General features: G+C 45.1%; 1 protein-coding gene across 6 annotated transcripts in view; it reads left to right on the forward strand.

Moving 5' to 3' along the window:
• Tbc1d2 (TBC1 domain family member 2) overlaps nt 1–14002 on the forward strand; it is a 47318-nt gene that overhangs the window by 13804 nt on the left and 19512 nt on the right. For all 6 annotated transcript variants that reach the window (XM_046457425.2, XM_046457426.2, XM_046457424.2 and 3 more), the window contains 2 exons: nt 1986–2119; nt 9227–9420. In XM_046457425.2, coding sequence (XP_046313381.1) covers nt 1986–2119; nt 9227–9420 — 328 coding nt within the window. The remainder of the gene's footprint in view (nt 1–1985; nt 2120–9226; nt 9421–14002) is intronic.

Raw genomic sequence — 14002 nt, forward strand, 5'->3', positions numbered from 1 at the left:
ACTTGGATACAATGGATTATTAGAAACAAATTACCAGAACTGACTCAAAACAAATTTGATAACTTGGATACAATGGATTATTAGAAACAAATTACCAGAACTGACTCAAAGAGAAATAGAAAATCTGCATAGACCTTGTAAATAGTAAAGAGATTGAATTTATAATATAAAATAAGTCAGGCTGGGTATGATGACACACGCCTGTACTCCCAGCTCCTTAGGAGGTGGAGGCAGGAGGATCATAAGTTTGGGGCCAGCCTGGGCAACTTACTTAGAAACTATCTCAGAACTAAAAATAAAAAGGGCTGGGGTTATAGCTGAGTGTTAGAGCATTTAGCTGGCATGTGTGAGGTTCTAGGCTCTGTGGGTTCTATCCCCAGTCACCATCCCTCCCCACAACAAAACCTCAGGACCAGGTGTCTTCACTGGTGAATTCCACCAAACATCTAGAGTAGGAGGAAGTGCTATTCTCCCATCATGGTGTATCAAGGGAGTTAATATTTGCAGAACAGCAATCTAATCTACATTCCTCTTCCTTTTCATTCCCACTGAAGTTTCAAGTCCTTGGGGGATTCCCCTTCTTTTTCTAGGATTTGAGCTAAGTGTTTTAAAACTTGGTTTTGTATTTATTCAACATATAGATATTTGTGGAATGAAAGCTCTTCAAAGTGATGTGTCTGTCATATTAATAGAAGCGTGTATCACACACAGGGACAATAGAACAAAGTCAGGTCCTTCACATGGCTGTGGAGACTTTCACATCCTCTTATTTACTGCCATCCACTAGATCTCCTTAGTGTGGTGTTTTTCAAACTGTTGACCATAGTAAGAAATGCATTTTTTTAATATTGAGATTTGAACCCAAAGGGTGCTTTGCCACTAAGCCACATCCCTAGCCCTTTTTATTTTTCATTTTGAGAGAGAGTGTCACTAAGTTGCTAAGGGCCTTGCTGAGGCTGGGCTTGAACTTATGATCCTCCTGTCTCAGCCTCCTGAATCACTGGGATTATAGGTATACACAATGACACACCCATGCCCAACAGAAATGCATTTTTTGTTATAGCTCGGTACACATACATGTAATTCACAAAATATAACACTAAGTGGTGTGCACTCTGATATTTTTTATTTCATTTTAAAAGTGCTAGTCATGACACCGAACTGATTTGATAATCTACCAACAGGGCATAACCTACAGTTTGAAAAAACTGACATAGTCAACTCCTTTAATCACCTTCTCTCCCTTGCTGTCAGTTTTAGACTATATCTGCTTTTATCTCTTTGCAAGAGAAAATAAACTCAGGAGAGCTGTCTTTTCACATGGCTCATTGTGAATGTCTGTGGACTGTGCTCTCAAGCGGCCTTCAGTGCTGCCTTGCACCTTCCTGGAAACCACTGAGCCTGGGCATGCCCACCCCAGTGCCAGGTACTTAGTGCCAAGTTCTTAAAGAAATTGATACCATGGAGCCTCAGCCTAGACCAGTACTTGGCCAAATCATGAAACATAGTAAATTCCTTGGAGACTGAGTCAGTAGAGGGTACAGAGAGGACAGATCCGAGAGGGGAAGGAGCAAAGGGGTGAGGGATGAGAATGCCAGGAGGTGCTTGCAATGTATCCCAGCAGAACTGGGAGCCATCAGTGGTTTTTGAGTCAGGTAGTTCTGAGGTCAGATGGAGGTTTCTAGAAAGTTAGTTCAGCAAGTCCATTCAATATTTGTTCAACACATAGGTATGAAGCACTTCTATATTTCAGGCACTGTTGTAGGCATTCTGTATCCACCCATAAACAACAGGAAAGCATGAAGTGCACAGTCCAGCCGCAGGGTTGGGGGAAAGGGAGTGAGGCTTATCTAAGCCATGCTGGGTGTGGAAGGGGTGAATGAGAGGGAGGGGACTGGGAGTGGCATGTGTGACTGGGGGTGAGGCCTGAGTTCCATCAGGCACAGGAAGGGTGTCAGCCTCACGCTCCTCACTTCTCCTTTCAGAAACACCATGCACAATATTCGTGGCAACAAGCAGGTGTCAGGAACAGGCCACGGATCTCTAACAGAAGACTCTCCACAGAGTGTGGAGCCTCAGAGTGGGGAGCAGGCCTCAGGCATGGATTCTGGCACCCCAGGTGAGCGTCTGAATGAGATGAGTGCCCTCCCTCTTCCTTGCCAGGCGTGTGTCTGACTTAGCCATAACTGTGTGGCTTAGTGCCACTTATTTCTCACAGCTGAATGGAGGCTGGGAAGTCCAAGATCAAGATGCTGCAGATGCACTGTCTGGTGAGGACCCTCTTCCAGGCTGAAAGAGAGAGCTGTGGTCCCTTCCTCTTCTCCTAAGGGCACCAATCCTATCATGGCGTTCCACTGATCACTTCACAAAGGCCCTGCCTCCTGACACTGTCGCTTTGGGGATTAGGGCTTCAACATAGGGGTATGAACATTCAGTCCATCAGTGTGTGTCAAAGACCAAATTCTCTAGGTCACTCCTTCTCCTGGATTTCCAGAGGTTGAAGAACAGTGATTTTTTTTTCTCTTTTTTTCTTCCTTTTTTTGGTGATAAAAGATACAGAGCAGGATTTTGTCGGGTGCAGTGGCACACACTTATGATGCCAGCAGTTGCAGAGGCTGAGGCAAGGAGGATCGCGAGTTCAAAGCCAGCCTCAGCAATTTAGTGAGGCCCTAAGCAACTAAATAAAATATAAAAAAAGAGGGGCTGGGGTTGTGGCTCAGTGGTAGAGTGCTCGTCTACCATGTATAATGCACTGAATTTGATCCTTAGCACCACATAAAATAAATAAAATAAAGGTATTGTGTCCAACTACCATCAAAAAATAAATAAATAAATAAGGGCTGGAGATGTGGCTCAGTGGTTAAGTGCCCTGGATTCAATCCCCAGTACCAAAATAAATAAATAAAATAAAATATATATATTTATATATAAAATATACACACACAAGATTTAACACTCACTGACTGTACTCCCCCCCACCCCCCCGCCGGTGGGATTGAACCCAGGGCCTTGCATATGGTAGGCAACTACCAGTGTACTACCACTGAGCTGCATCTCCAGTCCCACTGTACCACTTAGTGGTAAGTGAGGATGTACAGATACTCCTCAATTTATGCATAGGGTAATTCCTGGGACAATTAAAACCAGATCTGCCTGAAGAAGTGGAACAAGGCACCTTTAGGTTGACACAGCATTTCATTGTTTCTGTCACAAAATATGAATGCCCCATACCATCAGAGAGGGTTGGCTTCTTGAATTGGCATTGGTACCCTTAGAATGTATATTACACTAGAATCAACTGGGAGAAAACTAGCTAAGACAGCAACAGTGTGGGGTCTTCTTAAGGCAGAGATGATCCTTGGGCTGTGAAGGTGACCCTTTGTAGCACCCAGTACCCCATAAGGCTCCTGGAGATCACAGTGACCAGTCCACAAAGAAGTCAGTGCTGTTTCAAACCAACAAGACTAATAACAAACTAACACTCTGTGGCAGGCACCTTGTGCTGGGCTGCACTAAGCACTCTTTTTGGTAACAACTTTATTAAAGCATAATGCACATGGCATACAATCTGCCCATCTAAAGGATGCAGTTCATTATCCAACCATCATTCTAATCAATTTGGGGCATTTTTATTTCCCAGAAAGAAACATTGCACCCCTGAACCATCAAGCCCAGTACCCACCTCCCTCCAGCTGTAATCTGCCATCTGTCTCCATGCATGTGCCTGCTCTGAGGTTTCCTGTGAATGTAATCTATAACTTGTGGCCCTTCCTTTGTGACTGGCTCCTTTCATTTAGCAGAATCTTTCAGGTTTCATTCATGTGCATGTGTTAAGCATTTAAACTACATGGACCTGTAAATCCTTACAGCAACCGGCACTGTAGATACTGTTGCTATCCTCCTGTGATAAGTGAGGAAACTGAGGCACATAAAAGTGGAGTGACTTGTTCATGACCACACAGTGAGTGACAGACCAGGATTGAGGCCAAGCCTTCTGGCCCCCTGGCTGCCTGCTGCCTCATCTAAATTAGTGGTTTTTAAAACTAGAAGTGGTCCCTGACCTACGATGGTTCAACTTAAAATTCTCGTCTTTACAAGAGACCAAGAGTAATGTGAATTCAGTAGAAACTGGATCTTGCTTTTTTTTTTTTTCTTTTGAGGAACTGTGGATTGAACCCAGGGCTTTGTGCATTTTAGACAAGAGCTTAAATTGCTGAACTACTTTGATGTCTTCCCTGGTTAGCAATATGCAGTATGATACTGTCACTCAACACAGAGCAGTAGCAATGAGCCCCAGCTTCTGGAAAGCCATGTGATCATAAGGGATGTTCCATAGGTCAGGTGAACTACATGCATTTTCTGTATATGCTGTTTTCAACTTAGAATGAGTTTATCAGGACATAATCAACACATAAATTGAGGAGTATTTGTACATCTTCACTGCCATGACACTTTGACCCCCAAATAAAATCTAATATACAAAGCACAGTTGAAACAGGGATAGGAATCTGGGCCCCTCTGCTCCTCACCCTGCCCCACCTTCCCAGTCACTCTAGGGGCACTCCCACAACATCCTAGGAACCAAACCACTGCCCGAGGCTTGTTATCTCTGACTACCAAATGGGAACAGTGGTCCCTCCCCAGCTTACCCTCAGGGTTGGTGGACAGTGGTGTAGTCAGAGGGCCACTGGGCTGCAGGGAGCTCTCATGCTCCTGGACAGGACCGGGAAGGAGGCTCTGCGTCCTCTGAGCTCTGCGCTCCACTTTGCACAGCTGAATTTCTCTTAGATCTGGAACAAGATCACTCTCTCTTGCACCCAATGAGGCTGAGAGGTATTGGGTTCTGTTACCTACAAAGAGTAATTCCTTATTTGGCTGCACCCAGCCTGGCCTCCAGGAGGACATTTAGTCCTTCCTCCAACCCCTGCCTGTCACCTATCCTGGGTCCCACACCACGTCCTTATTTTTAACATCTTTAGCACCTAAGTCCAAAAAATGATTGGTGATAGTTTACTAAAATGCATATCAGGGAAAAAAACAAGTCACTTAGGCTAGGAAATTTACATAAGATCCTGTTAAGATCCTAAGAAAGCACCTAAAGGTAGGGAACAGATGTGGTGCTGAACTTCCCAGCAGCCAACAACAGGGACATGCAGGTGACTAGTGTGTTTCCAGTGTCCGTTAGACTAAAGACACATTTTCTTTTCTTTTTTTTTTTCAAGCTAAAGAGGTTTTTTATTGATTTTTGAGGAAAATCCTTTATTTATTCGGTTTTACTTAATTGGACAACAAAACTTAAAATGATAGCTAAAATATATAAATGTGTAACTTGGAAAAGAAATTGAACTTACCCAAGTGTTTTATTCATATTGAGACATTAACATTGGCAGGTTGTGAAATTAATTCAAATGTTTTCTATTAACTCCATGGGAGAAAAATTCAGTGCAACTGAGTGCTAGACTCATAGCTGTGGTTGAAACCTCAATGAAATGCAAAGTTTCTTGTCAGTCTCCAAAAACAACAGCCCACAGTTGATGTGGTTGATTGTGTCAACGACCAAATAGCACTGGCAGGAAGGGGTGAGGGGATGCACTAAAATTCAACTCAGCTATTCTCTAAATATTTTTTAGATTTTTACATTTATTTTTTATTTTACTTGTTATATATGGCAGCAGAATGGATTACAGTTCATATTACACATATAGAACACAATTTCTCATATTTCTGGTTGTACACAAAGTATATTCACACCATTTGTGTCTTCATACATGTACTTAGGGTAACGATGACCATCTCATTCCACCGCCTTTCCTACTGTTTTCCCCTCCTTTCCCCTCCCACCCCTTTGCTCTATCTAGAGTTCATATAATCCTCCCTTGCTCCCCCTCCAATCCCCACTATGAATCATTCTCCTTACATCAGAGAAAACATTCAGCATTTCGTTTTGGGGAATTGGCTAACTTCACTTAGCATCATATTCTCTAACTCCATCTATTTTCCTGCAAATACCATGGTTTTATTCTCTTTTATTGCTGAGTAATATTCCATTGTGTGTGTGTATATATATGTATGTATGTGTGTGTGTGTGTGTGTGTATTACATTTTCTTTGTTCATTCATCTACTGAAGGGCATCTAGGTTGGTTCCTCAGTTTAGCTATTGTGAATTGTGCTGCTATAAACATTAATGTGGCTGTGTCCCTGTAGTATGCTGTTTTTAAGTCCTTTGGGTATACACTGAGGAGAGGGATAGTTGGCTCAAATGGTGGTTCCATTTCTAGTTTTCCAAACAATCTCTGTACTGCTTTCCATATTGGCTGCACCAATTTGCAGTCCCACCAACAATATGTTAGTGTGCCTTTTTCCCCACATCCTTGCCAACACTTATTGTTGTCTGTATTCTTAATAGCTGCCATTCTGACTGGAGTGAGATGAAATCTTAGAGTAGTTTTGATTTGCATTTCTCTAGTTGCTAGAGATGTTGAACATTTTTTCATATATTTGTTAATTGCTTATATATTATCTTCTGAGAAGTGTCTGTTCAGCTCCTTGGCCCGTTTATTGATTGGGTTATTTATTTATTTATTTATTTTGGTGTTAAGATTTTTTAGTTCTTTATATATCCTAGAGATTAGTGCTCTATCTTTTGTGCAAGTAGTAAAAATTTGTTCCCATGCTGCAGGCTCTCTATTCATCTCACTGATTGTTTCTTTTGCTGAGGAGAAGCTTTTTAGTTTGAATCCATCCCATTTCTTGATTCTTGTGCTATAGGAGTCTTATTAAGGAAGTCAGGGCCTAATCCGACATAATGGAGATTGGGGCCTACTTTTTCTTTTAATAGGCACAGTGTTTCTGGTTTAATTCCTAGGTCCTTGATCTGCTTTGAGTTGAGTTTTGTGCATGGTGAGAGATAGGGGCTTAATTTCATTTTGTTGCATATGGATTTCCAGTTTTCCCAGCACCATTTGTTGAAGAGGCTATCTTTTCTCCAATGTATGTATTTGGCGCCTTTGTCTAATATAAGAAAACTGTAATTATGTGGGTTAGTCTCTGTGTTCTCTATTCTGTACCATTATTCTACAAGTCTATTTTTGTGCCAATACTGTGCTGTTTTTGTTACTATTGCTCTGAAGTATAGTTTAAGGCCTGGTATGGTGATGCCACCTGCTTCACTCTTCTTGCTAAGGACTGCTTTAGCTATTCTGGGTCTTTTAATTTTCCAGATGAATTTCATGACTGCTTTTTCTATTTCTATGAGGAATGTCATTGGGATTTTGATTGGGATTGCATTAAATATGTATAGTGCTTTTGGTAGTGTGGTCATTTAAAAATTTTTTTTAGTTGTCAATGGACATTTATTTTATTTATTTATATGTGGTGATGAGAATTGAACCCAGGGCCTCACATGTGATAGGCAAGTGCTCTATCGCTGAGCCACAACCCCAGCGCTAGTATGGTCATTTTGACAATATTAATTCTGCCTATCCAAGAACAAGGTAGATCTTTCCATCTTCTAAGGTCTTCTTTAATTTCTTTCTTTAGTGTTCTGTAGTTTTCATTATAGAGATCTTTCACCTCTTTCATTAAGTTGATTCCCAAGTATCTTTTTTTTGAGGGTATTATAAACAGGGTAGTTTTCCTCATTTCCCTTTCAGAGGATTTGTTGCTGATATACAGAAATGCCTTTGATTTATGGGTATTGATTTTATATCCTTCTACTTTGCTAAATTCATTTACTAGTTCTAGAAGTATTCTGGTGGAATTTGGGTCTTCTAGGTATAGAATCATATCGTCGGCAAATAGTACTAATTTGAGTTCTTCTTTACCTGTCTGTATCCATTTAATTTCTTTCATCTGTCTAATTGCTCTGGCCAGTGTTTCAAGAACTATGTTAAATAGAAGTAGTGAAAGAGGGCATCCCTGTCTTGTTCCAGTTTTTAGAGGAAATGTAAAGACACGTTTTCTTAGAAGAATCAAAACAGCTTTACCTAGCACAGAGGGCTGAGGGAATTTCTGTGCTAGGACTTCATAACAAGTAATGATGTTTGTCCTATGTGAACATGCTTCTTCATGTCCCTTGACCATGTAATTGGGTCACTGAATGTCCTGGGTGTAGGCCAATGGCAGTGTCCCAAAGCATGGGAGTGTATGGGATGGGACAGACAATGAGAATGATTCTTCGATGTTCAATTTGATTCAAGAATATAGTTTTTAGAGCCTGGTGTAGTGGCACATGCCTTTAATCTCAGCAACTCAGGCGGCAGAGGCAGAAGGATCTCAATTTTGAGGTCAACCTTGTCAATTTAATAAAAATAAAAAATGGCTGGGGGTGTAGCTCACTGGTAGAACACTTGATAACATGCATAAGGCCTGGGTTCAATCCCCAAAACCACCAAAAACCAAAAAAAAAATGAATACAGGTTAGTGACTTAAAAACAATGGTTGGCAAATATTTTCTGTAAGGAGACTTTTCTATAAGTAAATAGTTGAGGCTTGCAAGTGCTCAGCTTTCCCTTTGTGAAGTGAAAGCAACCATGGACAAATGTGACCAAATGGGCTTGGCTGTGTTCTAATACAATTTTATTTACCAAAGTGGGCTGTGGGTTAGATTTGGCCTGTGGACTGTAGGCTGCTGGTGCCGGCTCTAGAAGAAATAAAAGAATTATGTGGGGCTGGGGCTGGGCTTGGTGGTAGAGTGCTTGCCTAGTACATGTAAAGCACTGGGTTTGATTCTCAGCACCACATAAACATAAATAAAAGTATTGTGTCCATCTACAACTGAAAAAAAAATTTTTTAAAAAGGACCAGGCAGCTTTGGGGCCATCAACTGTGGGAAACCTGTCTCCTGACTTAGCTTGCAATAAGAATCAAAGGAGAGCTTGAACTGCTTTCTGGAACAAGAATGTAGAGTAGCTCTTCATCCCAAGCTGCTATCAACAGATAGATCTGCTTTGAAAGTCACCCAGAGGGTAGAGGTGGGATTTTGTAGTGAGAAGCAAAATGTTGTAAGGCTTGTGCCTGAGGACTTTGCCCCCGGCAGACCCCAGCCGGGTGGGATGACAGACTCATGAGGGTCGGGGTCACCTCTGACAGGACACAGAATGGGCAGAATGGCTCAGCCAACAGAGTGCCCTCAGGTGCTGCTGAGGCCGAGTCCTTGGGAAACAGTCTACTCCTTCGAGGACAGTCTGGATGGAGCCTAACCTCAGCATTTCTCCTCTTGGACAGGGAAAGAGCCAGCGGATTCTCCAAAACCTGCACCCAAGTTTTCCCTGACCACCTGTCTCACGCAGAAAACCAAGTGCCAGAGCAACACCTTCCCCTTCTTTTCTGAAGGGCTACGGAACCGAACTGCCCAGGAGAAGGTGGTAGCATTGGAACAGCAGGTGGAGGTGCTAACCAAGGAGTTAAAGTCCCAGAAGGTGAGCACTGCCTCCCTGCAGGCCTCGGGCCCCAGAGGCCCCCTGGCTGGGAGCCCTGTGGAGATGGACAGCTCAAGGTGATATGCAGCTGGCCAGTCTGTGGTCTTTAGAGGACCAGCTGCAGGAGGTTGAAAATGCAGCCCATTGTTGATTATTCAGGGACGTGCTGTCACTCAAACTCTGTGACAAATGGCCACCAAGAGCAGGGATCTCTGGAGAACTACTTTAATAATTGTCTCTTGGACCATTCCTGGGGTGTTCTGACCCAACACCTGAGGAAGGGCCATGTTTGCAGGGGGTGTTCTGGATGCAGGGTCTTAGGAGGGGTCACTGACAGAACTGGGGGACCTTGGACCTGAGCTGGCAGTGACTGCTGGATGCAGATATCTGAAGGACTCTCGGAAGATGGAGAAAGCTGGCAGGGTGTGGCCCAGGGCTGAGCCAGGGCCACTTGTACAGTGACAAGGAGGAAGATTCAGACTTAACATAGTGAGAAGTTCATGATGGGAGTTACAGAAGGAAGAGCCATGAGGCCATTGTGGAAGACAGACCCCACACAGCCAGACACATTCAGATTGTTCAGAAGTTCAGCCCAGAGGAAATGAAGTGCTCGGGCTACTTCATGGAGGAGTGGGTGGGTCATGGCAGGGATACAGGGGGGCTGCCGCGCTGGGCAGGAGCCTCTCGTTAGCATGGTAAAAGCAACTCAGGGAGCACTGCTGTTACCCTAAATCCTAAGTGGGAGACCTGGGGGCCTCAGCAGCTGCCTCACTGAGAGCCCAGACTCGTCTTCCTCTGGGAGGAAGGCCTAAGCGTTTGTTGGAGCTTGGCCTCGGTCCCTTGCTGCTCCACTTACTGGCTGTAGCTCCGTAGCTACAGATTGGGGAGTTGTGGGGAATGTATTTTACTAACTGCTGGATATCCTCTCTTTCTTTTTTTCCTTTCTGCTCTGTTTTTGAAGAAAACAATCCAGAAAAATGCTCTACTTACCTAGTTTTGCTCCTTTCCTGCCTCAGAGCAGTGACCCTTGTGAGCAGATCTCAGGGGAACTGATAGAGGTTTCATTGCTGTAGGTCAGAGGTTACGTTCAGTGAAGTAGCTGACAGTGGGAGAGGCTTGCTCTTTCCTCTGTTCCCAATTCATTTGTGTATTCACCAAGTCTTTCCTGAGGGCCTGTGAGGTATGTGCAGTGTTGTCCGTGCTGGGAAAGAACAGCGAGAAGGACAGAGGCCAACTTTACAGGACCTGTGTTTCATGGCAGGGACAGGCGTTGTGTTTAAACAAATCAACGCTCCAGGACATAATTAGAGCTTGTGAAATCCCCTCTGATGCCGCTGCGGGGCCGTGGCGGTGATGTGGGAACTCAGGTCTTCCCTCTGCCTCAGCCTCTCTTCTCCCCGCCATCTTGGTGTTCCTGTCATGAGGCTGCTTCGTGCTTCTGAGAGCCGAGAGAGCACTGAGCTGAACCGCAGCAGCTGCCTGCTCCCTGGACTAGCGCACTGAAGTCCCAGAGGGAGAGGCTCGGCCTTCCCCACATCTCCCCTTATTCCTGGACACACGGGCCACCGCCTTGGCCTAGCCTTTCTTTCTAAGGAATGATGAGTTGCTCGATGTGGCCCACAGGCCCTGGGAGGCTGGATGCAGTCAGGTTGGCCCTGGCTGCTGTCCCTGGAGGACTCTCCTTCCTTCCATAAGCAAAGGCAAGACTCTTGGAGGTTTGTAAGGGTTGCCCAGGCTGTGGACAACTCCCTGAAGTTCAGAGGGAAAGGTCACAAGGAAGTTGTTCAGGTCTTTTAAAAATCTGGATTTTTTTTTTTTTAAACTAGGTAACTTCCCAGTAAACCTCAGCTCTGTTCTGGGACAGGTGGTGGAGGGGACTGAACCTTGCGTGGCCTTCGATTGAGGATTGCTGTGCTCCAGCCTCCCCCGTGCACTTCATTCAGACTGGGTTCTGAGCACAGGCCTTCGCATGAGACGGCACAGGCCCAGATTCTGGGCATGAGCAATGGCTCCAGCCTCTTTGCTCTTGTGTGGATGGAGTTGTAGCCATAGTTACTGGAGAGCCCTGTGTCTGGATCGGGAGGCCAGTGCCCGGCACCCTGCAGCTGCCCAGCAGAGGCAGCTGTGGGCTATTACTGCATCATTCCTGGTCCTCAGCATTGATTCTTCTTGTCTAACAAGGAGCAGGATGCCCTGTAAGAGGCCCTGAGAAGGTGGCCAAGTGAGCCCATCAGGGCCTCCAGGAAGCATGCGCATGGGGCCAGAGCACTGACATGAGAGCTTGGGTCTCCATTCATTCCTGCCCCATGGACTTGGGTTTCACTTACAGCCCAGAGAGCAAAGCCAAAGAGAAGAAGGAGAGCAGGAGACCAGCTTATACTCAAGGGCAGACACAGGAAGGTGGGGCAGAGGGGACCTGACTCAGCCTCTGGGTGTCCAGCGGTTGCTCAGACACTACAAGCGCTGGGTGGGGACCTTGGGCCAGTTCCTCAGAGGGCAAGCAGCCCCTGGATTTCCCAGTGAGATGATTTCCTGTGTCTCTGTGGTAGGAAAGAAAGGAGTCTTGTACCACTAACTTCATGAAGATGGGCTGCCAGGGGTCTTAACCTAGTTCAGTCAGTCAGGAAGCCCTTGCCAATGGTGTTAGTGACCCTGTAAGAATTTGTATTTCAAACTCTGACGCTGCAGAGGGCAAATGAGGATCAAATCCCTACCCTCGGGGACCTCACTGTTCAGTGGGAAGAGATAATCTGAGCATATTAACTGCTGGCATCGACCATGAGTTGCCACCACAGTTCTGGGGCTCTCAGTGTGTCATCTCTAGTTCTCATGACAGTTACCATCTTTTCCTGAAGAGGAGGTCTGAGAGCTTCTACATGCCTGAGGCTTCGTGGGGGCTGGGCCAGGGTTTGGCTCTTGTTTGTCTGCCTCTGGAGCTTCTGACCTTTCACAAAGTCATGCTTGAGGGTCTAAGAGAAGCTGAGTGACTTGCCTGAGGTCACCCACAGGAAGAGCCAGAACTGGGGCCCTGGTCCTCTGCTCCAGGTCCGGGTGCCCCTCCCAACCCAACTGTGCCCCTCCCCCCTGTCTCATGGCCCAGGATTAGATGCAAAGGACTGCTCTTTGGAAAAAAATAAGTGTGCCCCTGCGCCTTCCTGGTGTCACATGGAACCATGGCAACTCTGATACCCAGGAAGCCATTATCTGTCCTGGCACCTGCAGGGCTGGCCCCATAAAGGTTCAGACTGCAGGAGTCGGTGCCAGGTGGCTGACTGGCCAGGTGACTAAAGCCTGAGGAGCTGCAGCCAGCCTGAAAGCCATCTGCTCTGGCAGGTGGCAGGCTGTTGTCCAGTGGTGTTGGCCATCTGTTCACTGCCAGGAAGGCTGAACCCCTCTGGGATTCTGTGGGGCCACCTTGGCTCTCTGGGATTACTTGGTAAAGACATAATTTAGGAAACGTGGTGGGGACAATGTGTGGCCCCTTTCCTGGAACTCCGCAGGAGACTTCAGAGTACTTGTCCCTGGCTGTGGGCTCAGACAGCCTCGGGGGAGGCTTGTGAAGCACCTTGGCTGTTTTTGCCTGGGGGGGGGACACACTTGCTTTCTTATACTTGGGGCAACTCTGCATGGAGCAGGGGGTCTTTATCTCCATCCTAGTTACAGGAAAACTAAGGTTCAGCCTGAGCCACCCCCCCCCCCCTTGTTAGAAAAGCCCTCATAGGTCTGGAATGGGGACTGGGGTTGGTCAGATTGGGGTTTTTGTTTATGCCACGCTACTGTACCTGAGATAGGTTGCTTTATTTAATTATTTATGGTGGCAGAATCCCAACCAGCGCAGGCCATTCCAATGGCAAGGGACAGGGAGCATTTGATGTATCAGTATCTCTTTTAGTCTCTCTCCCTCTTATAAAGCTTCCCAAATCCAGTCACAGGGGCTCCACTCTAATACTTTAGCTAATCCTATGCACCTCCAAAAAGCCACACGTGGAAATGCCACCCTCTTAATACCTCACCATAGGGATTAAATTTCAACACACATTCCCTGGGGACACTCAAACCATCCACGACCACAGCAGGATTTGAGGCCATGTGACTCCAAAGCTGGTGATACTTTGCCTGGTCTCTCTTGGACCCACCCACCTTAATTTTATTGATGAAAATATCAGTGCTTTAATAAAACAAAGGATTATTGTTTAAAGATAATTTATTGACTTTTAAAAATGTAAATAAAATGACAACTTGCAACCAGCACAGTGACATATTCCTGTAATCCCAGTGACTCAGGAAGCTGAGGCAGTAGGATTGCAAGTTCAAGGCCATCCTGGGCAATTTAGCAAGACCCTGTCTCAAAATAAAAAGGGCTGGAGATGGGGGCTGGGGCTGTAGCTCTGTGGCAAACCACCCTGGGTTCAATCCTCAGTACTAGAAATTTAAAAAAAAAAAAAATATATATATATATATATATATATATATATATATATATATATATATATATTTATTTATTCACCGCACACGAGACCTATATTTAACACAACATTTCAACTATTTTTTAGTGTACAGATCAGTAGTATTAAATATTCTT

This window comes from Marmota monax, unplaced genomic scaffold (assembly GCF_021218885.2).
Source record: "Marmota monax isolate L192 unplaced genomic scaffold, Marmota_monax_Labrador192_F-V1.1 WCK01_AAM20220418_F8-fsc00069, whole genome shotgun sequence".
NCBI classification, from domain to species: Eukaryota; Metazoa; Chordata; class Mammalia; order Rodentia; family Sciuridae; genus Marmota; species Marmota monax.